At 40.6% G+C, this 23,580-nt stretch overlaps 2 protein-coding genes across 5 annotated transcripts in view; one reads left to right on the forward strand and one right to left on the reverse strand.

Annotated features, from left to right (window-relative positions):
- Positions 1 to 879: 879 nt before the first annotated feature.
- Positions 880 to 23,566, reverse strand: LOC112556635 (folliculin-like). 3 transcript variants are annotated; one of them, XM_025225813.1, is made up of 10 exons: positions 20,805 to 23,566; positions 12,192 to 12,404; positions 11,626 to 11,763; positions 10,111 to 10,332; positions 9,246 to 9,513; positions 8,344 to 8,537; positions 8,050 to 8,163; positions 6,742 to 7,000; positions 5,856 to 5,958; positions 880 to 1,815 (listed from the first exon to the last, which is right to left on the reverse strand). In XM_025225813.1, exons 2-10 carry the CDS (start codon positions 12,339 to 12,341, stop codon positions 1,635 to 1,637), a joined length of 1,629 nt encoding a protein of 542 aa, XP_025081598.1. In that variant the 5' UTR covers positions 12,342 to 12,404; positions 20,805 to 23,566; the 3' UTR covers positions 880 to 1,634. The 3 variants fall into 3 exon arrangements, with proteins under 3 accessions (XP_025081598.1, XP_025081597.1, XP_025081596.1); XM_025225812.1 differs by lacking the exon at positions 20,805 to 23,566 and adding an exon at positions 13,161 to 13,209; XM_025225811.1 differs by lacking the exon at positions 20,805 to 23,566 and having other exon boundaries at positions 12,192 to 12,701.
- Positions 12,753 to 23,580, forward strand: part of LOC112556634 — a 30,309-nt gene continuing 19,481 nt past the window's right edge. The window contains exons 1-4 of one of the 2 annotated variants that reach the window (XM_025225810.1): positions 12,753 to 13,243; positions 16,426 to 16,608; positions 17,916 to 18,035; positions 18,547 to 20,643. In XM_025225810.1, the coding sequence (XP_025081595.1) occupies positions 13,103 to 13,243; positions 16,426 to 16,608; positions 17,916 to 18,035; positions 18,547 to 20,643 (2,541 nt within the window). In that variant the 5' untranslated portion in view covers positions 12,753 to 13,102. The remainder of the gene's footprint in view (positions 13,244 to 16,425; positions 16,609 to 17,915; positions 18,036 to 18,546; positions 20,644 to 23,580) is intronic. The other variant, XM_025225808.1, reaches the window with a different exon arrangement.

Here is a 23,580-nt window from a genome sequence, read left to right on the forward strand (position 1 = left end):
TTTTATAGTTCATGTTGTTTTCCTGTCCCTTGGTGCTGTCCATGTTTCGTTTTTGTTCTTAGGCGCCAAGAGCATGCTCCTTAGGAGTATGAGTACGCGCTTTATAAATTTTGCATTTATTATTATTTCCTAGCTCTAAGCACCAGACGAGCAGCGGAGTTCTGTACTTTCTGAAGTCTATAAGGTATGCGGGGCAGGATGAGAGTAGGGGGGGGGGTGAATTGACGTTTTTCATGCCAAGCTAGCAACTAAGGCTATATCACGGCAAGCCAGCCAACCCTGTAAACTGACGACACATGCATAGGAAAATCAGTGTACCCGAGACGAGAGCTGAACCCAGGACACCCAACCCTCACTGTATTGGCGACAGGCGCTAACCGGACCGCCCTTATGCAGAGCAGCAAGGAGTTTCAGTAATCAAGCCTAGATAAAACAAACGCACAGACAAGAATGTTAACAGCTTGTGCAGAGAGGCTGAATGTTTTACATAGCTCATAACAGGCAGACTGACAGCTCTAACTTGTCTATTATAATAGAATGACAGACAGCTGTAACTAGACGATTAGGGGTCATGTCGGCATGAATCCCAGATTTCTGACGGAGGACATAAAGGGGATGGTTTCATCCTTCTTAATGTACTAGGGTGGACCATGGTCCATACCTTGCCCAACCTTGCCCTAGTGTAACCATACACCTCCAAAACGATTTCATTTTTTATGAGCAGATTGAAGTAAAACTATGTGGCTGTTGCACATTGTGGATGGTAAACAGAAACTGCTTTAAAGTATCAACGAAAGTAGCCTGTTATATTTGTGTAACCATTGCTGGTAGTACTTGGCTATAATAATTCTTGCTGTAGAGAGATTCTCAAAAAATGCCTGATGATCATATCTTTATTTTAGTAACTATCAGTCATCTGCTGATAGAGTGAGAGACAACCTGAAAATCTCTTATATATAATATTTACAATGAAATACACACGTCTATTTACATCTGCATTCCAATCATTTCTGTGCTCCCAGCCTTTCTTCTGGCCACTATCTCATATGCTCACATATTAAATGACTGCTTCCAGTTACAGACGTCAAGAGTTCTGTAACTTGACTGCCAGTCACTTCCTAGGTGGAACGTTAGGCGCTTAACCCAACTGACGGCTTGAATGGAATGCGAGTTTTGCTGTGAACGGTCAGCTGTGGAATATGAATGAACAAGGTGTGCTATACAGCACTTATATACTTGCATGGTTAGGTAACACATAGAGAAGACATCACCTCCATGGTGCTTGCAGTCCTCTTGGTGTGCTTAAGCACTTGCAGCCAGCCAGTCACCTAACCCTCCAAACCTTTTTGCCTTCTGCCCCATTTATTGGCTCTGCCACCTAGTGCCCATCACTGCCACACATCCACATGAAGATCTTCTTCCTCACCATTTTACATTAGCTAGCTGAGCACTTGGTGTTTGATAACCTTTGTTTCTTGTCATGAAAAAAGTAACTTAGAAGTCAGAATAATAAATATTGTATGTTCTGCTTCTGTTACATGTTGAGGTTCACTCTCAGTCAGCATTAATTTTCTTTACATCAGTGCTACTTGCCTTAAAAAAAATCCCAAAAAACCCAGCACCCATATGCTTGTTCATCTCTGCTTTGAAGAAGCTAAGATGTGTGTACGGTACTGAACACTAAGACCTGTCATCCAAAATTTTAACAAAGGCTTGTCTTCCTCTCTGGCCCCAACGACCTGCATGAGTTTCTGTGTTTCATCCTCTGAACGTGCACCTCCCGCCTTGGTAAACTTGAACAGCACCTTCACTTTGCTGTTTGGAATTAGAAGCAAATAAAATAATTAGAGCAACAGTCATTCATGTACATCATAAAATAAAACATAATTACATAACTTAATCTTTATAGAGTCAAAGGTTTTTGTTGCAATCTAGAGAAGATTGGGCCCCTGTGGGACCCCGGGGTATGCTTGCCTAGCAAGCATTGCAAGAATAGGGTCCCTGCCATCCAGCCAGGCATGTCGTAAGAGGCGACTAAGGTGGACACCTCACCTAGAGGTAAAATAGGTTGTGGTAGGGCTAACAACCCCACCATGTAAAAAAAATCCTGTTACAGAAACTAAAACCAGAGAACTCGTCACAGATGGCGAAGGTAATGAAGCACACCAGGAGACTGGACTAATGACGGACGACAGCCAAACCGAAAGGGAGCTGGCGCCCCGACAGCGGATTTACTGAAGCCGAGGCAGAAGTTGAGGGTGGGGTGCTGGAACGTCCAGACCTTGTACCAGACTGGCAGGATGCTCCAATTAGTCAAGGAGTTTGACAACTACAACTTGGACATCCTGGGAGTCAGTGAGGTCAGATGGACCGGCACGGGAAAGAGGAGACTAGCGTCAGGACATACCATCTTGTTCTCGGGAAGATCAGACGCTCAGCACTCTGAAGGAGTAGCTCTACTCCTCAACAAGAAAACGGAAAAGGCACTGCTGGAATGGAAGCCTTATGGACCCAGGCTTTGAGAGCAAGATTCCATTCCAAGTACACCAAGCTGACAGTGCTAGCCTGCTATGCACCAACAAATGACTCTGAGGCAGAAGACAAGGATGCTTTTTACGATCAGCTCCAGGCAGCCTCAGAAAGCGTTCCAGCCACGACATGTTGCTCATCATCGGCGATCTCAATGCCAAGGTGGGGAAGTGACAACACCTGCAGGGAGCATGTCATGGGCAAACATGGAATCGGAAGCATCAATGACAACGGAGAGAGACTGGCAGACTTTTGTGAAGAAAACAACCTACTGATTGGTGGCACACTCTTCCCACACAAAGACATCACAAGGCAACATGGACATCACCAGATGGGATCACAAAGAACCAGATAGACCATGTCATCATCAACCGAAAATGGAGGAGCTCACTTCAAGATGTTAGAGCCTACAGAGGAGCAGACATTGCCAGTGACACACTCTTGTGATAGCCACAGTTTCTCTGAAGCTGCGTCGATCACGAGGAAAACAGGCACGTCAGCAGAGAGTGGACTCCAGCAAACTAAAAAATCCAGCCACCGAAAGGGCCTTTGCTATGGAAGTAAAGAACAGGTCCAGGCACTAGGAGACCAACAAGAGATGACCTTAGACGACTTCAATCGAGTCTTACAGGAATCAGGAGAGAAAATACTGGGCTTCCAACGGAAAAAGAAAGAACAGTGGATCAGAGAAGAGACATGGAAGAAGATAGAAGAGAGAAAGTCAGCCAAACAAAGAATCAACAGCACCAGATCTGAACGCCTGAAGGAACAACACAGACAAAGATATGCAAAACTGAACAAAGAGGTAAAGAGGATGACAAGAACCGACAAAAGATATCACATAGAGAAACTGGCAGATGAAGCAGAAAATGCAGCAAGTAAAAATGACCTGAAGACACTGTACAAGATAAACAAACAGCTAAACAACGGGTTTAAGAACAGTGATGTGCCAGTGAAAGACGTGAACGGTAATGTCGTCGAGGGAGAGGCAGGAAAACTACAGCGCTGGAGGGAACATTTTGAGTCAGTTCTGAACAGACCAGATCCCCCTCAGCTTGCAGACATCCAGCCAGCAGCTATAGACCTTGACATCTGCACAGACCCACCAAGCCTGGAAGAAGTGACAGCAGCAGTCAAGACAATGAAGAGCGGCAAAGCACCAGGGGCAGATGGAATAACAGCAGAGATGTTGAAAGCAGACGTGAATGTGACAGGCAAATTTGGGAATCAGGGCAGGTCCCTGTTGCGTGGAAGACAGGGCTCATCTTCAAGTTACCCAAGAAAGGAGATCTTGGAGACTGCAATAATTGGAGGGGCATAACACTTCTTTCCCTCACCAGCAAGGTCTTCAGCAAGATTGTTTTGTCAAGACTGATGGCAACTCTTGAGAAAGACCTCCGACCAAGCAAGCAGGATTTCGCCTGGGCGATCCTGCTCCGAACACATCTTCATTCTGCGACAGATTCTGGAGCAGAGCAAGAATGGAACACACCGCTGTACATCAATTTCATCGACCTGGAGAAGGCTTTTGACAGCATCCACCGCGAGTCCTTATGGAAGATCCTGAGGCATTACGAGTCCCTGCAAACTTGTTCAGGTCATTGCAATGCTGTACAGTGATTTCAAATCCAGGTTGTCTGTGACACGGAGCTCACAGACCCCTTCAACGTCAGTACCGGGGTGAAGCAGGGCTGCATTCTGTCGCCGTTTCCTCTTCATCCTGGCCATTGACTGGATCATGAAGACTTCCACCGACAGGGAGAGGAGAGGGCTCAGATGGACATGACTATGACAGCAACAACAGCACTGGAAGACTTGGACTTTGCTGATGACATTGCCTGCTGTCACACCGCCACCAAGACATGCAGGAAAAAACAAAGGCTTCTCAGAAACAGCTGGAAACCTTGGCTTGAAGGTCAGCACAAAAAGACTAACAGTATGAGAGTGAACGCCAGAGTCCAAGACAAGCATCAAACTAAATGGAGAAGAGATTGAGGAAGTTGACAGTTTCACCTATTTGGGTCCAAAATGTCAAACACTGGGGATGCGGAGGTGGAGAATTCGAGCCCGACTGGCGAAAGCCAGTCAGGCCTTTGCCTCACTCAGGAGCACATGGAAGGCAAAAAACATCAGCCAGAAGATCAAGCTGAGAATCTTCAAGTCAAATGTGATCAGCACCCTCCTTTACGGATCAGAATCTTGGAAGATGACCAAAACCATCAGTAACAAGCTTGACGTCTTCCAAAACAGATGCCTCAGGCGCATACTTAACATCTTTTGGCCAACACCATCACCAACGAAGAACTCCACCGAAGAAGTGAAACCGAGTCCATCACCACGCAGGTTCAACGAAGGTGTTGGCGATGGATTGGACATGTGCTCCGCCAGCAGACAGCAGACCTTTCCAGAGTCGCCCTACGATGGACTCCAGACGGCCGAAGAAAACGAGGCCGCCCAAAGGAAACTTGGAGAAGAACAGTGGAAAGGGAGATGAAAGGAAAGGGCTGGACATGGGGTCACCTAGAGCGTGTTTCAGCCGATCGACATCGGTGGCGGACTCTGGTTGAGGCCTTATGTGCAACCTGATGCACAAAGAGGAATAGATAGATAGATAGAGAAGATTGGGGTAAGAAAATCTGGACTGTAGAGTCCACATCATTAAAAATTACATAAAGGGAATGGAAAGTGAAATAGCAAGTTGGGCTACGATAGTAAATGACTTGCAAAATTATTTCTGGTTAAAATTTTGGAGTGCAACACAATTATTATTTAAACTGCATCTGAAACAGATCTTGGGCAGCACAAGAAGGTTGCTGTTTTGTTGTTGACTGATGTCTTGGAACCAATTCTCCCCAAGTTTACAAACCTCTTAAGTGTAGTTGTTGAAATGCTGATATCACAGATCTGGGGATTGTGCCATAGAGTTTCACCGAGTATAGTGAGCAAAGTGGAGCAGACCAGTGTGATAAAGAATGTCTTGCTTGTCAAATAGTAGTTCCATTATCATGTTAGAGCCAGCTTGTCAAAAAGTACTTCTACTGTCATGTTAGAACCTGCTTGTTTTTCTTTGCAAAAGGAAAACATGGAACATGGCGGTCTTTAAGAACCAGCAAGTAGAAACCATTTGAGAAATATCAGAGTCTATCATTTAAGCCCAACTTGCCATTTCAATTACCTTTTCCTTTAATGTTCTCATGAAGAAGTTTGCAGCAGAGAGCTCAGGAATACATTATAAACCTTTTTTGTGCTCAGAGAAGTAAACCTGAGATTATAAATTCTTTGACTTAGTTTTGATTCAATATTAACTATGTCGATGTGACACTCACTTCATCCATTCCTCCTTCAAGCAGACAAAACAGTGTGACACCACCTCCTCACTCAGGTTTTCATTTCTTAAAGCCATTAGCATTTTTGATAGAACAGTTGGTGCTGCAATAAAAAAAAAAAAAAGACAGTAATTGTTGCAGTACATATAAAAACAATGATAGTAAACTTGAAATGTTAAAACGAGATTCAAGTTTATGCCACAGTACAGTAATCTTCCAGTATGGTTTCTTAGGTTACACATCTACCTTTAATAATAAATTAGAGAATTAAATGGATGCTGAATTGTAAGTACAGAAGGCTTGGTGCTAAAACATAGACTCCAAACAACAGATTTTTGAAAAAATTTAAACATTTGAATGGCTGTGTAGGCACCATTGTCGATGAAGACTATCATAGACTGTATAAATATTTTATGCTATTTTGAAAGGATAAAATGTCTGTCTTATCAGAGGCATGATCTACATTGGAAGTTAGTGGCCTGAGGTTAGGTATTTGACCCCTATTGTAGTCAATATCCAGAAACTCAGAGTGTGAGGACAGTAACCTCTGGATTTGGTGGGAATGAATGGCTGCAAAGACAAAGAAGAAGGCAAATAAGCGAGGGGGCTGGGGAGAGGGGGGTGACTGGTGCCACAGCAACTAAGGCTATATCACAGCAAAGCATCTGCAAAGCATCCAGCCCTGAAGACAGATGCTACATGCAGAGAAAGTGGCTGGGGAAAGGATAAGTTGATGAGTAGATGGAATGCTAGTGGTCGATTGTTAGAGTGAGTAAAATAAAGTATTCACATACAAAAACAAAGTTGTTTCTTGTGAGGATACTAAACTGTCCAACTATTCATAGACTTTTAACTTGTAGCTGGTATATACCCACACATTACAAACCTTTTTCTGGCAGGGGAATATAGCTATGAAGACTGAACTTGTAGCCAACAAAATCCTCAGCTTGTGACATCTGTGAGTCTTGGGGATCACTGGTCCAGTCCTCTTGCTCAAGAACTTCAACAATGACAAAGCGTTCAGCAGCTAGCACATGATCTGGTAAAACTATCCCAGGATTCTGTCCAAGGAAGTTGCACCTATATGATTCCTCATAGACATTGCTGTGGTAAATAATCCGACAACAGCCACGAGGAAGTAGCACCTACAGAAGACAGGGAACAATATTAGGTCTAGTCACCAGCATCATACCTGAGAACCCAGTAATAGTCTTCTCGTCCTAGAACCTTCCCAAAACTGAATAACCCCTTTTCTAGACTAGACCTTTTTAAATCAAGTGTGAAATTCTCAGGAAGCGTGCAATGGAACAACCTCCCTCTCCATCTCAAGCAATTGCACTCCCTGAACTGCTTTCAATGCCATCTATCTAAACACTTTCAAGACATATTACGATATAGATGAGGCCTCTAGAGATTCCTCCCAGCTCCAGGTAACCTTGTATATATATATGCATATTTCTTCTTAACCATCACCTTGCACATATCCACCCTTCTTCTTGTTTACTACAATTTTTTTCTATAATGCTTAATTACTTCATTTATGTAGTTAATTTCCTTCCCTGTAAAGGGCAAGGGCTAAATGGAAAAAAGCGCTCTATTGCTTATTTTACCCCTTGTAAATAAAGAATTGTCATTGTCCTCTGATGACATCAAGCCTTCTGACTGTTAGTATCATCTTCTAACACTAAGCTACCTACTATTCTCCCCAGAGAGGTCTAGCTCAGATACCCAACGTTGATTTACTAACATTTAAATGCTCTAATAATGTGAGATTTTTGCAACAGATGTGATATCTTCAGAAAAAAAAATATGGTGGCAAGAGAGATTTTAGTCAGTGACAAAAGATGTTTTAGCTTACAAAATAAACTAGGCATTCTTATACATCAATGTTCATAAGATTTTCAGAAAATGTCAAATAAGAACTGATATAGTACAGCACAAACACATTTTTTGAATGGAATTTTAAGACTGACATTTCATGCTGCAACTTTTTTACAAATTTGTGTCCAAGAGGTTAAATGAACCAAAGTTAAAAATTGTATAAGTTTGTAAGTGAAAGAATTTGGAGTTAGTGATAAGAAAAGGTCAAGGGAATTTTAAAATAAAAGACGATCTACTGTCTTCTTTTGATGAGGTGAGAGACAATGTTGAGAAAATGTGGGAGATCAAAGTGGGGATAAAATGGAGAGCTAACCTCTAATGCATCAAAAACTGAACAGAGCACTGCTTTGTCAGAACAGCATACGATGATTTGGTCCCCAATGACGACATGGTGGCAAAGTTTCTGGAACCTCTCAGTTCCTAGAACCTGAAACACATGGGTACATGCACATGAGTATCCCATGCATGCTGAAAAATGTGCGAAAAACTCATTTTAATGCCTATAAAACATGCCAAAAAAACAAATGCACTAACAGTTGCTGCAGGAAAGTTCTCATTCTTAAAAACAAAGGATGATGTCAAACACCAAGAATTAAACTGCATCAACCTTTTTAAGATGCCTCAAATTTCTGATGACTGGCTTTTTTACATTGCCTTCTGCCCAGTTTTTCACTCCAGATGCTGTCCATATCTCTTTCTTGCAAGTCTCATCTGATTGTCCTGAGACACAGTCACTTGCTGAGGGTTTGGCTTCTGAAGATATTTTTCTGGAGTACAGTTTAATAAAGCCCTCCTCAGTTTCTGGAACAAAATTTTTTCGCTTTAACGATTTAAAAGTTTCAGTGAGGATATTTGTAGGTTACATGCAAACACTTGAGGATCTACAAATTCTAGTACCCACAGGGTGAGGTGGGAGTGTCTAGGAACCAATCATCAATGAATACTGAGGAATGATTAGTTATGTAAAGACAAATTCGTCTTTGATTCAGGGTGACTGTAATTATGTAAAGATTCAAATTATTCTTTGAAGGTGATATATATATTTTCACTTACAATAGTTAGTGCAGTACATTACTTTTCAGACACACATCGCTTTGATAACGATATTCACACACAATGCAACAGAGCTAGTTAACAAAATCATCAAGTTTAAGTCTCGGCAACGGAAGCTTGAACATCCCAAAGTGTCTAAAAGTCTAAAAGAAAGTACACATAATGCAAGTTATGCAAACTTCAGTTCCTGTCAAGTTAAAGTGTTTTGATGAAATCTGACATTAGTACATAAGTAATCAAGTTCCCTATCACATGGCACACACCTGCATACCTTTATAACAGTACTGCTCAATGCATAGCCATATGTTGTTGATATTTTTATTATGGCGACCTTTTACTAGTCACCTGTGGCTACGAGTACATTCCACTGCCAAGTAATGAAAAATGGCAAACTTTTTGTTGTAATTCAGGCTTTCCTCAACCAATAATTAATATACTGATAGAATGTATTCGCACCCTCTTGCTTTTCCATATCAATAATGGAGTCTTCTGTCGGGGGTCCCTCCAAAAGAGTCTCTGTGATTCTGCTCCCACAAGCTTTCAGTGTCCAAACAAATGCTACATGAAGCATCTTGAAAATGCTTTTGTCCCCAGTGAGTTCATCCAGAGATCTGGCTGGCTTGTTGTTGCAGCCACGCTGTTTGAGAAAATTGCCTGGGTCAAGAGTGAATGCCATCCTGCTACTTACTCCCTGAGGATTTTTGTCAACCTCTTCTTTCCACACCTGCCAACAAAAATAGCATCCATCATCCCAGCTCAGGCATTTGCCTATAAAAAGTGGGGCTGATAATTATAATTTAGGGTCTGGTGTTCATCGATGCACACACACAAACTTATGAACAATTGATTGACAAAATGATTTTTAAAGCAAAAAAGTAGTGTAGAGTATCACTATCAAAAGCACACCAAATCAATAAAAGTTTAAATAAAAGGTCTCAAGAGCCATGTGCTGACATTTCTGCAATAGCAGCACTTGATTGGTTGCCTTCGTCAGGAGTCAAGGTAGGTTCAGAGATTTCCTTTTTCTTTTATCAGTCAAATTTAGTCAAGAATAAAACATGAAGTTAAATTAATAGTGAAAGCATTTTTTCTACTGAAATTAATAAAGATATTTCTCTTTAGGCCTGCAGTACTTCTAATAAATATTTTTTTATGACATTAGTTCTTTTTGAACTGAGCTGCCTGTTGCGCAGTGAATAATGTCTATCTCCAACAGAAAAAAGTGCCTAAACTCAAATAAACAAGCTGGATAAGCTCTGAATGTCAATGTGTGCATCAGACTACACACTGCACACGTATGATCTTCATGTAGTTGTCAAACCTTTTGTGCTTTCTTCTGAAGTACTTCAATGATGGTGCGAAGCTGTGGAACAAGAAATGGCCAGGAGTTGAGGAGATAGATGCGATCCATCATGAAGACAATAATGCTGTACCACCGCTGAAGACCACGAGCTTGAGTGTCCTTCACATAAAATGTGTAACTCAGGACATATCCATTTTGTTCATCACCAAAAAATATAGGTCCTTCCCGACCTGGACACACCTGTAAAAGAACAAAATCCTAAATATAGTTTTCTGTATTTCTACAAATTGTTTCAAGATTTTACTCCTTAAAACTGAGCTTTGTATACTGGCATACTCTTGAATTTGATTATAGATAAACAAAGACTGTTGTGTTCATAGATTTTCCAGCTGAGATTAATCTGGTATGTTTGTGGATTTTTCCCAGTCATTAAACATGCAGGAAGTCCAGTCATTCAACTGCAGATGTCAAACTTTGGAAGAGGTGCAAAAAATTATTTGGCTATGTGTATAAATTTTGCAATGCATCATTTTGTGGTGTTATAGAACTCTTTCTGTATGGTGAGTCCAATCTTCAGCCAAACATGTTCAGCTTGCTGATGAGTTCACTTCAAATTACAGAGTTTGACATTAATCTGTGAATATCAACTTACACATTTTGATTGATGCATCAGATGTCAAGACACTGAGGCATGACCATCAATAACTTTATGCAGAACATGGTCAAGTTGATTGATAAATGGTTGTTACAGAATCCTCAGCAGTTGTGCTTTGAATGCTTGTTTATCAATATAAATTTACAATACTACTAATCAAATATTCTCCAACTAATAATTTACATTCTATCAAAAATCCTTTAGACCCCAAAAGATTAAAAAACAATCCTGACTCAAACTCGCCTCAAGTAAATGAATAAACTACCCTGTTAACAAGTCTGGTCAGGAGTTAACAACACAGCACTGAAGAAAACCACTAGGTTTCCCAATCCAGTCAAAGGAGAGCTTATTCCAGAATGAAACACATGCACTTTACTAATACCCAACACCTTATATTCTAAAGCCTAATTCTACATATGTTACCAAGTTACTAATGACTAAGGGGAGAAATTAAGGGATTTTGAGGTGTGAGCCACTTGACACCAGGCCATAACACTACACAGTGCAGCGATACTTCTCTTTCACTTGAAATAAGGAAGAAAAAAAGGGAAGGTATGTAGTTAACAGGGTGCAGGAACTGCTTGTTGCCTACTATTAATATTTATTAACACACCCCAAAAAAACTCTAGTGTAACATCATCTGCACAGGGGCACTGGCCTCACTCATGCCACTTGTCTCACATATACATAACTGACACAGCTAGCTAAGGGACACTCCCCTAAATCATCCAGTATACTGATATAGATGGCGAAGGGGCATAGGGAAACAAAGTATTGCTACAATTGTGTGGAATGATATAAGCTATATATGTACAGCTTTCTTTATGATAGTACAAACATGTTATAAAGGTGTCATAGTACATTTCACACACACTCACCTCACAGCTGAGACTACGGATACAAGCTTGCCGCATGAACATGAAGATCTGCGGAATGTGTGGCTGCTGGGTGCTGAAGTAACTGAGTTCAGCTTCATCATCATGGCTTACATAACCTGTTCTGACAGACTTGCAACCCTGTAGACAATAACAATAACAATATTAACAACCAACTTTATTAGTCCCAACGGGCAATTTAAATGGGAGGTGTGCTCTGTTTCCAATATATATTTATATGAAAAAAAAAAAAATTAAAAAAAAAACATGCACACCTACACATCACACACACACACCGCTGACAGTTCATCTGTGATTGGGACAGACAAATACTTTAATGACATTTACATTCAAAGTACATTTTACACATCCCTGTGACAAGCTAAGCACTAATCCAAATCAGATGAGTTTACGACGAGAAGACAAAAAGTATGGTAGTTGTAATGAAGATGATGGTAAAGGTAAGTTTTTATGATAAAAAAATTAAGAAATATGACAAAAATATATAATTAAGGCAGATACCCTGGTTTGTCTAATCTGACCGAAAGAAAGGAATAACAGGCCTTTACCTCACAGGCATCTTTGGCGTGATTATCCACATGTTCTTTGTGAATAATGTGTGAAGGTGTGGAAGGCGAGTTTAAAGGTGCATCCCTATCTCCGCTGACCACACTTACAGCAGAAACAGAACTAAAAACACCAGTTGACGGGGACTTCATACGCTTTGATCCATCCACAGCTTCTTCACCTTCCAATCCATTTCTTTCTTGGGGTCTATATGTCTGTGTACAATAAAGTATTTTGGGTCCATGGAGCTCACAGAAGTGACACAAAGCAATGATCGCGTTCATGTCAGCTGCCTGTCCAGCTCACGGTCACATGATGTTTGGCTTGCATCAAACAACAAACGAATCATACAATTTCCAGAACGCGGCTTTTATTTACAAAGATAAAATCAATACAAAGATTATTTGAGAATAATTGAATGCTAAAAATAAGTATTAAATGAAACAGTTTATTAAATTATTATTTAAAATGATCTCGATCAAGATTCCCCAAATGTTTCTGATGGCCACCAGACCCACTAACGAATGACGTGAAGGCTTTCATGCAAGCTATTCTGATTGGATAATGCCACAAAATTCTTCCAATCAAAATCAGTCAGCTTTCGCTGTTCAGACTCGCATGGTATCCAATTTGTTTCAAAATGGCGCGTTCGCTGTTAAAGTGGCATAATGCTTTGTAACTTGAAAGTGCCCCCGTTTATTAATTTTGCTCTAATAATATACTTTTTATGAATATGTTACTTTAAAACAAATATTTTAAGACGGAAGACCTAGCTGTCGTGGTCAGTGCTCTCAAATAGGAAGAATTATTCTGACCAACAAAAAGCTGAGAAATCTTCATGTACAGACTTGATATACACATCGATTAGTTATCTTGTGAACATGATGTCTTTGTGCACACAGTATCATCCTTCATGAATCATGAAGATTTCCCTTTATGCTTGTCTGTAGTCAAATGTTTTGCATACTCACTGTCCGTAGTGGAAAGGAGCAAACTTGTTTTCGTTTGTACATTCACAAGAGTACAAAAGATGGAATCGTTTCCGGATGACAAGGTAGGCAAATGTTTCAGAAATGTATTACTAGTTATCTTACATTACAGAGTTACAAAATTTTTAAAATTACTTATTTTATTTTGTAGTATTGTAGATGTGTATTGGCGGTTTAATTATAATAGATGGTATAAATCTTCATTTGGAAAAAAAACAAAAACTGGCAATGCTGGGCAAGGTGAACCTCATTTTCTTTATAAAGCTATGAAACTTATTCTATAGGTAGACTGTGCAAAGATCAGGGTTTCAACTTTGACTTTGTAGTTGGTGCAGTGAGAGCCTGTTGGTGTAGCTGCCATCTGCCTGTATCCACTGGGATACTGGATGCATACCCTGCTCCTCCATTTCGGATGGTGTCTGTTGCTGTCCCATCTGTTTGAAGATAGTTGTTTGTCTGGTACTCATTCAATATCCTGTTATGTGCTTGTATTTGGTAGCTTGTACAAGTGCCCTGCACTCCCTCCTCTAGCTAAGGAGAGGAATTTATCTGCTTCATCTTTTCTATCAATGTTGTTTTCATGGCTCCAGTGATTATTCTCAGTGCTTTATTCTGGACTTTGTCCAGGGTCTGTTGCTGTATCTGCTGCTGTTGTTTGACTCATATTCAGGGGAGACTGTATGAAAGAAAAAGAAGATAAAGAAAGCAGAGGGAATAGTGGACATAGTTTCACCTGCAGAAATGTTTGCAGTAGTGCAAGCAGAGTCAGAGTCAGCTTCCTGCAGTGTAGAAGAGGCTGATGCTGCTAATGATGATGATGATAATGTTAAAGCCAACCTAATCCTGACGATGATGATGATTATGATGACTAGGACATAGTCAACAACAAGACAGGAATATGGTGGTATAGTATAAAAGAAAATTGACAAACACCATGTAATGATTGGTGAACCCAGAACCTTCTATCTGGGCCATTTAACACTGGAACGAGGCACAGGTTCTGCTGATAGCATTCACAGTACAATTGAAGAAATGGGAATTACAGACAAGATCATGGCAGTTGGAGCTGACAGCACAGCTGTGAACACTGGGCATCACAGTGGGGCAAATACATCTGTTAGAGCTTCACACTGGTCGCCCTTTTCAGTGCTTTATTTGCTCTTTACACTTGAACGAGCTTCCATTCTGCCAGCTCTGCAAAATACTCACTAATCCAACTGAAGGACCAACTATGGAAAGGACCCATTGGAAATGGATTGCCACTTTCTGCAGAAGGATTTCGATTCATTGCCGACAGTTATCCTCTTCCAGAAATTGAAGTCAGCAAAGTTAGAATGACCAAACCTACCTGTACAAAATGATCACAGCTATTAGAAGTGGAAGTATGGAGGATGATTAACTGCAGGAAAAACCTTGGCCCATGTCGATGGCCAGATGGCGGACAACTGTTAGCAGGATATGTTGGCTGTAGGTGGCAACAGTGTAACCAAGAACAAACTGTATTTCCTGACACACTTCATTGTCTGGTTGCTGTGGATCCATGTGGTTTAGCATGCAGGGGGGTGGGGGGGAAATTGTGTTTTATGCCGTGTCAGCAACTGAGGCTATATTACGGCAAGCAGCCAGCCCTGTAAACAGATGCCACGTGCAGAGAAAGAACAGCGTGCCCGAGACGAGAAATGAATTCTGGGCAGTCAACCTTCACTGTATTAGTGACAGGCGCTAATCGTTGCGCCACCGGACCGCTGTTTAGCATCAAGTGTCACCCAAGATGGACTGACGGACTAAAGCACTTGCTTCAATAAATTAAGCAACAGAGTTTGTTATCATTGGCCTGGAAAAAATATAGCATGGCGCATAGTGCAACTGAACGCAGACTGGGCCCATCAGGAAAATGTTCTTCTGTCGATGCTTGGAGATGACGATGAAGTCAGTAGGAAGGCAGCAAGTGGACATAATAAAGACCATTTGCCAAGCAAGCTGGTGGGTCTCAACAGCAAATCAGAGAGTTTTGACCTCCCACACTAAAGGAGAAGCGTTGAAAGACTTACTTGCCAGCTCAACAAGGAAAAGTTATGCGCAAAGCCTCCTGAATATTTCCTTAAATATCTACCTCTATCCACATCACTGACTTACTCTGGATCTACCATTACTCTTTCCTAGTCAGTCAGAAACCTTAGAGTAATTTTTGATGCATCATTGTCTTCATTGTCTTGAGAATCATATTAACTCAGTCTGCAAGTCCATTTTTCTTGAACTGCATTGGATCTCTGTTGCTTCCTCCAAACAGCTTATGTTGGCGTGCATGTTGTCTAGGGTCAATTATTGTAACTTTCTGTTAGTTGATCTCCATGACTGCCTTCTTGACAAGCTCCAGAGAACTTAGAACAATGCAGCTTACATTTTATTGTATTACATTGCAATGTAGCAAGAGGATGATCATGTTGCACCAGTTCTGCACAATCTGAACTGGCTGACAGTTCAGGCTTGTATCAAATTCAAGACTGCCATATTTTTGCTATCATGTTCATGGCTTCACCCTAACTTATCTCTCTGAGATGTCACCCTAACCCTAACCCTAACCCAGTCAGGTTAGTTTCCTTTGCCCACACTGGCTTTTTCATTTTCCCATATATCAGACTGGAGAGGTTGCCTACATCTCTCTGTACAGTGGGGATGCTACATGATAAAAACCTATCTTTTTTGTAAAATGCTGTAATCAATCTACCCTGATTGTAATTGCTTTACCCTGACTGTTCCTTTCTCCATCTTCTGTCTCTGCATTTTTTTACATTCCTTGTAATGTTTACTGTGCATATGTATGTGTGTTTGCTTGATTATGATGCCCACCTCTGTCATACAGCATCATTGCCTACTATTATTATTATGTTAATCAAGCATTACTGTTCATGCAGCTCTATGTCATTATTTATTGTACAATGTGTGTACGTGTGTGCTCAGTGTTTATGTATTTGTACAATGCTTGTAGTGTTTATATACTTGTACATTGTGTATAAAGTGTTTATGTATTTGTACAATGCTGTGTGTGTGGCCCTATGCTCCACTTGGGGTGATTAGGAACAAGAATAATCTGTGTAGTGTTTATGTATTTGCACAATGTGCATAGCATTTGTGTACTTACTTCTACAGTGTGTATACAGTGTTTATGTTTATGGTTCTGTACAGTCTGTTATTTTTTAGACTGTTCACATGCTTCATTTGTATAACATACTGTGTCTGTGAACAGTGTACCTTGCCAGCAGCAATGAAGGAGCTGATTCAGTATTTTGAGTCTCAGAGCAAGCTCCTGGATGACCAGGACATCATTGATTCTTCCATCATCTCCCTCATGTCTAATACATCAAACTGCAGTGAAACTAATTTTATTTCTTGCATCCGCTTTTGTGGAGTGCCCATACTTCCTCCGGTGGTTTGTATATGGTTGTGCAAGGAGTGTTGCTTTTCAGTCTCCTTCAGTCTATCCTTCCTTCCGTTGTATTTTTATTTCTTTCTGTCACTGTAATGTGTAGTTGTCTCCCCACAGTGTTTCACTTCTTTTATCTAAAGCTCTTGCTCTTTCTGTCAGTAATATTAGCTTACCACCAAAGTCAAGTGTTGTTAACATTCTGATATATATATTACCAGAGTGGAGATATACCATGTTAGTATGAGTATATATATATATATTTGTGCCGGTACATATAAATATGCATATATTGATCTTATAGATAAATGTGTATACAGATATGGATAATTACAAATGCATGGAAATAAATCTTGTGGCCCTATTCTCCACTGGGGGTGAATAGGAAGAAGAGTAAATAAATCTACCCTCTCTTGTCATTAACACACAAGAATATGTCTCAAAAACTTAATCAGCTGGAATATATATATAGTAGGCAAGTGTATAATCATTACATATTAATTTTTGTAACCCTTTTTTCTTGGAGCAAAGGTCAGACAATAAACAGTGTAAATGCCACTCACTCAGCATGCTGGGTGAATCGCTCTCTTTTCTGAATGATCTTCACCTCCACTGCATCATTTTTTAGCCTACTCTTCCTCTTCATTTATGTGCTAAACTTTCCATGGAAAAGTGGATAGCCACATGGTTAAAGCTGAAGTCATCTGAAGTTGGAGGCCCACATGCTAAGCCTGTTTAATACCAATGTGTCTCAGAAAACCTTTTGCAGCTGAAGTTGAAGCATCTGCTGACTGGGTACCAGACCTTTCAGAGGGTTGGGGAAGGAAAGGCGCCTCAATATCTTTACCTTTTTAAATTTACATTGGAGTGCTACTTAGGCTTTTCCTGATGTTTATACAATTCAGGAAAAACAGCTTGGCATCTGTAACACTCCCCTTGGTCTATAAGCAAATTGCAGTGTTTGATTTGCACAGATATTAAGATAATTTTGTTTATATTTTGTGCTTTATATACACAATTATCAAGGTTTCTGATAAAGCATTAGGATTTGATATATTTAATAATAAAATAATAAAAGGGGAGAGAGAGTGAAGGAAGGGCCTGCTTGTCATGAAATATTGTAGGTAAGCCATAACTTGAATAATTGCAGTGTTGACACATTGCACTAAAGGAAGGGAAAGAAATTCAAAATTCTAGGACCAAAGAAATAGCAATCCACAAACTTTTGAGTCTGATATTAATCATAAGTGATGATCATAAGTAGAAGTACAATACAGAGGAAGTCTTGACATGTTTGGTCTTGATGCTGACAGATGACAACAAGCAGACGTCAAGAAATGAGACAGGCTCAGCAAGAAGCTATGTTTAGGAAAAGCTGCAGTGCCAGACAAAAAACAGTCTTGTCAACACCATCAGCTTCCCAGGGCTTAGAGGTCGTCTACAAGTCTTACATAATGTGTTACACAACATTCTATGTTTTACATTTAATAAATTATAGCATAAAGTGCTGTCACAGTGTTATTTCAAGTTGTGAGTATTCTGTAATGCATCATGTAAAAGGGATATAATTTTCGTAATTTGCAGTTTGGCAATAAGTATTGCAAAACATAAAGGTGTTTAAATAAGATTGCTTGACTTACAGTCAACCATGCTTACACTTCAATTTTTGAAATGATTAAGGTTGAGTTCAGTACAAGATACTTGTTTATATATCTGAGTGAATAATATTCTATAATCTACAATATTCCTCTCAAAATACAAGCTAATCACTATCACCATTCACAGTAAAAAGTGTACCTCATAAGACCATGGATATGCCTAATAATACATCACAATGAAGGGGGATTATTTGCTCATATATTGGCTAATGATATTATGTTTGGCTTGCCTAAGACAGTATTTGTGTGTTAACTTTAGAAACTTGGTAATATATCTTCACAACAGGCATCAGGTGAGCACATGGAGAAGAGAGGAGGGCAAATAGGGGGCACCAGGTATCCACTGGAGAGACCATCTGTGCTGAAACCTGTTCTGTCATCAGCCTGGGGGTCACTCACTGCAGACTCATCAGAAAACCTAATTAAGTCAGATGGGAGAGAAGAGGCAGTGGAGAGCCTAAGTACAGTGGCAGTGACCAGCACTGGGAACACCTTTGCCACAATTGAACAAGGGACTGAAGAGTTTGGTTTTCACACTTTAGACTCTGTCTGTTCAGACTTGATGTCCATGGAGGAAGTGCTGCCCACATACTTCCATGGGGTTCCTCTCACATCTGTCAGGCAGCAAAAGATTTCCCAGGATTTGAATAGGCTGTCAAAAATTTTGAATGTGAAAGACTTTAATTCTACTGGAGAAAGTGATGCAGGGGAGTTAACTAGGACAGGCTTGTCCTTGGTGGGCCAGGCATTGGATGATAGATGGGCACACTTAGTTAGCACAGATGTGCGTGCCTCAGATGATAAATCTTCTAGTGTTTACCATGAAAGACAGGATTTCACAGTGGCTGAAGATAATGTTGGCATGGAGAATTCCATATCTGGTACCGCAAGCATTGATTGCTCATCAGCAGACATGCCTTCACAAGGAGAGGTAAACGCATTGTTTGGGAGCAGCACCAACACCTCAGGCGTAAGCTCAGCCAATACAACCAGTACAACAGATAGTCAGAAGAGCAGCAGAAGCAGCCCAAGATCACTGAAAAACACTGTTCATTTTGCTTCCTTTGTCACAGAATATTTTGACAATAGCAGTAGTCAATCCTCGGAAAATATTACGGTTGTGAAGAAAAAGATTTCAGCAGACTTTGGTGGTGATAAGAGAAGCCTCATTGAAACTGATCGCTGTGAAGTAGACGCTAACCAGAATACTGATGATTCCTTGTGTGTAACAAATATTTCAAGCAAACAAAATAAAAAATTAAACTGCAGTGATGAAGGGTTGCTTTGTAAAGTGTCGCTTACTGACCTTGAGGCTCCAAACTCACCTGTAACAGACCCATCTAGCTTACCATTCCAGAATACCATGAGCGAAACCTGTTTATCTGACAAAGAAAATGATGCCAAGCAAGCCAACCAGGTACTTGTACCAGGAGGAGCTGGCACCTCTTCTGCCTGTGGTCACAGCAGACAGCGGTCTGGAGGAGGCCCTACAGTTAGCAGTGCCAGTGTCGCAGAATCACAGACATCTTCTAAATCTGATACCACAGCTGCCACATCTGAGTCCAGCAGCAGTACACTTATTGAGTCTGTGGTGACCAGCGGAGAGGGCATGGAACTTGGAATGAACGTCAGGGAGTTTGAGCCCACAGGTAAAGATGGAGATGGCACAGACAGGACAAGACACCAGTTTAGAATGTTGGATTGTTTCCAGAAACCAAAAAAATTGCCGGCTGAACCATTGGTGCAGACTGCCATCAGCAGGACTGAAGGAAGAGATTCGACTGAAAATTTATGTGCAAGCCAAGGGCAGAAGGCTCACATTCGGCGTGGCTCATACACACTCCTCAGTCCATCTCCTGTGTTGGTCAGGGCCTGTGAAAGGGCTGGAGAGACAGCATTTGTAGGCAAACAAAGTACACAATTTAAAGAGATCAAGAAAGGGATACATGAAGAGGACTGTGCAAAGCAATGTAACAGCCCTCAGCATATCCCTTCCCATCTGGAGTCTACAGGCAAGGCAGAGCACATGAGCAGATACTTGTCCCAAGTACAACTTCATTATTCAGGTGAAATATCGGATTCTTCTGCCTCAAATGTCCTGCATGTACTTGACCCTAGCTATCCTGAACTCAATGCACAGCTTCAGAGCAGTTTGAATGTTCTGCAGTCCCTGACACAGATGCAGTCAAGCCTCTTAACCCTTGATGGGAGTGAAGGCAAGCTTCCAGAGGAAGTCCTTGAGGCACACAGTCAACAGTTTGACAGACGTCGCCAGACCTTGCTGACCAAGCAGAAGCAGGAGCTAGAGGACTTGTTTGTCCAGCAGAGACGTGAACAGATGTCTCTTCTGGCTGAGATTGAGGAGCATCAGCGGTGTATGAAAGTAAGTAGCTGCTATCACAACAGTGCATGAAGGTACAACTGTTCATATAAATTATATCATTATTCTTCAATGGCTTGAGTTAATGTTCAGTCTCTCCCATACCACACATTCACCCTCAACATTCTATCCCATAGTATAAACAACAAAATAAACACCATTACCTTTATGAACCTGTAACAAGGTGAAGCAATGAAAGGTGGATGATGATCAATTCTTCCCTATTACAAAACACCCAACTACTGTCTTCTTATCTGTAAAAGTAAACAACTTGCTAGCCAAGCCTATTCAGGTTGATCAATGTCTCGAACTCACCCCTTCTGCGCAAGAAATAAACTGTTGTTCACTGCCATCAGATTTTCTTCTGAATGATGGTGTTTCCTGGGGAAGCCGCTACTTATCAAGGCTACGTCTTCCTAAATACTGGCTAATCAGGATGCTTTCTACCCTAGCTGTGACTCATGTTACCTAGCAAACATGCCATACGTACATGTCTGTCCAATAGACTATTCTATCTTACACAACTGATGTTACAAGGAAATAGGCAATGAATTTAGGGTAATTTTCTGAATAAAAATACTAAGATGTTCTTTTTTTTGTTTCTTTGATGACTTTTCTTGAACTGTTCCCTTAGAACTATGTGGCTAAGGCCTTCTCTAGGTTAGTTGGCTACCTTTCTACAGTATGAGAAAGACTTTGTAAGACTGTATGATAACCACTTTTCTAGTTAGAAGATTTATTAAAGAAATTTTTGTGTTATATTTAGGTAGCTGAAAATGAAGTCTGTACAAGTATATTTTATTGTGGAGCATACATTTCTTCAAACTAAGTTGCTGTTGCTTTATTTTTCATGTGTAACTGGGATGCAAAACTGAGATTGTAAACAAGCTTACAATTTTTCTTTTTATGTCGACATTACCCCACACAGGTAAGAGCAAGGAGTTAAAAGAAACATTATAGGCAAACATGTACTTACCAGATTATATAGCCACACATAATTTATAAACCCTAATCATTTAACACACTAGCACCTTTGCACATGCAAACTGCAACATGTTGCTAATATAATCGACATGCAATATGTTTTAAATTTTGCATAAGTATAATGTGTGTAAATGGGTCAAAACTTTCATAGCTTTGAGTTCATTCCTTAACTGCTGTTTAATACCTTCTTGGAGAACATGTTTGAAGCTCTCCATGACCATCATACTTCAGTTTCCACTGGTGGAAGACTGGCTTGCAACATACACTTTGCAGATGACAGAGACCTGTTAGCAGGCACTATCAAAGAATTATAAAACTTCTTTGACAGACTGACAGACAGTTCAAATGCATATGAAATGGAGACCAGCACTGATAAGAGCAAAGTGATGGTCAATGGCTGCGGCAAAGCATAGAGTTCTTTAAATGAGGTACAGCTGGAAGAGGTCAGCAGCTTCGAGTACTTGAGAGCCACCCTCTCCAAGGACTGCAGCTCCAAGCCAGATATCCACATCAGGATCACAACAGCAACAGCAGCAATGGCTAGAATCTGGCATAGCCATAAGATAAGGTTCACTACTAAGTACATGCTGTACAAATCCCTGATAGTGCCGATCCTGCTTTATGGGTGTGACATGTGGACTCTGCTCGCTGAGACAGAAAGGAGAATCCAGGCATTCAAGAACAAGTACCTGAGGAGGCTGCTCCAGATCTCATACAAAGAACACAGAACCAACGACTTCATAGAAAACAAGATGGTCGCACTCGTAGGACACCAGGAACTTCTACTTTCAGCAGTCAAGCGACGTAAGCTGGTCGTGTGACCTGGCACGACACCCTGTAGGAGACTGTTCTTCAAGGCACCTTGGAAGGTAGTACACACCGCAGGTATCAGAGAAAGAACTGACTTACGAAGGTCGAAGACTGGACAGGTCGTCCTGTACAGGACCTGCTGACTATTGCCCACCATAGGCTAGAGTGGCCGCCTCTATCCATGTGCTCCCCCTAACGACAGGTGCTGGTCAGGGGATGACTGAACAGGAGAACAGTTAATAAGAGTGCATAGATTTTCTGAACATCCCTTTTACTTTCTGAAAAAAAAGGCATCTTGGCACATGTTTACACATGCAGCTCTGTGTGAAAGAAGTATTAGAAGTCATAGAAAGGACATAAGTCCCAAACAAAGCAACAGTTCTGAAGTAGAAGACATCAGTGATTCTTGTCTGTTTGGTTTTTCTGATCTTGATCACAGCTCTTAATTAAGGAGAATTTGTTAAAACAGTTGAATTCTACATGTATTGAACTTCAGCTTTAGTTTTGATTAGCTCTTTTATCACTTTTAGTTCTTATTTTTTTATGTTTTGGTAATGCTTGAAATGTGTATATAGATAAAAATGTGTATGTCATACATTATATTGCCAGCATGTGAAATGTAGGTGAGAATGTGTATGTCATACATTATGACTTTGCCAATTTGTGAAATGGCAGTGAACAGAGCAGGCCACTCAGGACTAACTACTTTACTAACGCTTGATCGGTACTAACTGCTTTACTAACACTTGACCAATATACTGTTTGATAAACCAAGATATTCTACTGCTATTCAATTGACCAAACTATGCATTTGATCGACATACTTGATAAACCAACCTATTCTAGTGCTTTTCCACCAAACTATCCTAGTTCTTTTTAATAGATCAACCTAGTGCTCTTCGATAGGCCGACCTGTCCTTGGTTTTTTTGTTGTATCGAGTCTGTCCCCTTCAGATTTTGTTTTCAGTTTAACTGAAACTATTCCTCGTAATTGCCATTGATCTCATTATCATCAGTACCAAAGATATTCATGGAAAGATGTCCTAAATGATTGATTCTAAAGATGTTAAGCATGTCCTTAGACTAGCATATTTGTATTTCACAGAGAACTTTGTCATATGTCACAAATGCGTTTATATGATATTG

Source organism: Pomacea canaliculata, linkage group LG2 (genome assembly GCF_003073045.1).
Source record: "Pomacea canaliculata isolate SZHN2017 linkage group LG2, ASM307304v1, whole genome shotgun sequence".
In the NCBI taxonomy this organism is placed as follows: Eukaryota; Metazoa; Mollusca; class Gastropoda; order Architaenioglossa; family Ampullariidae; genus Pomacea; species Pomacea canaliculata.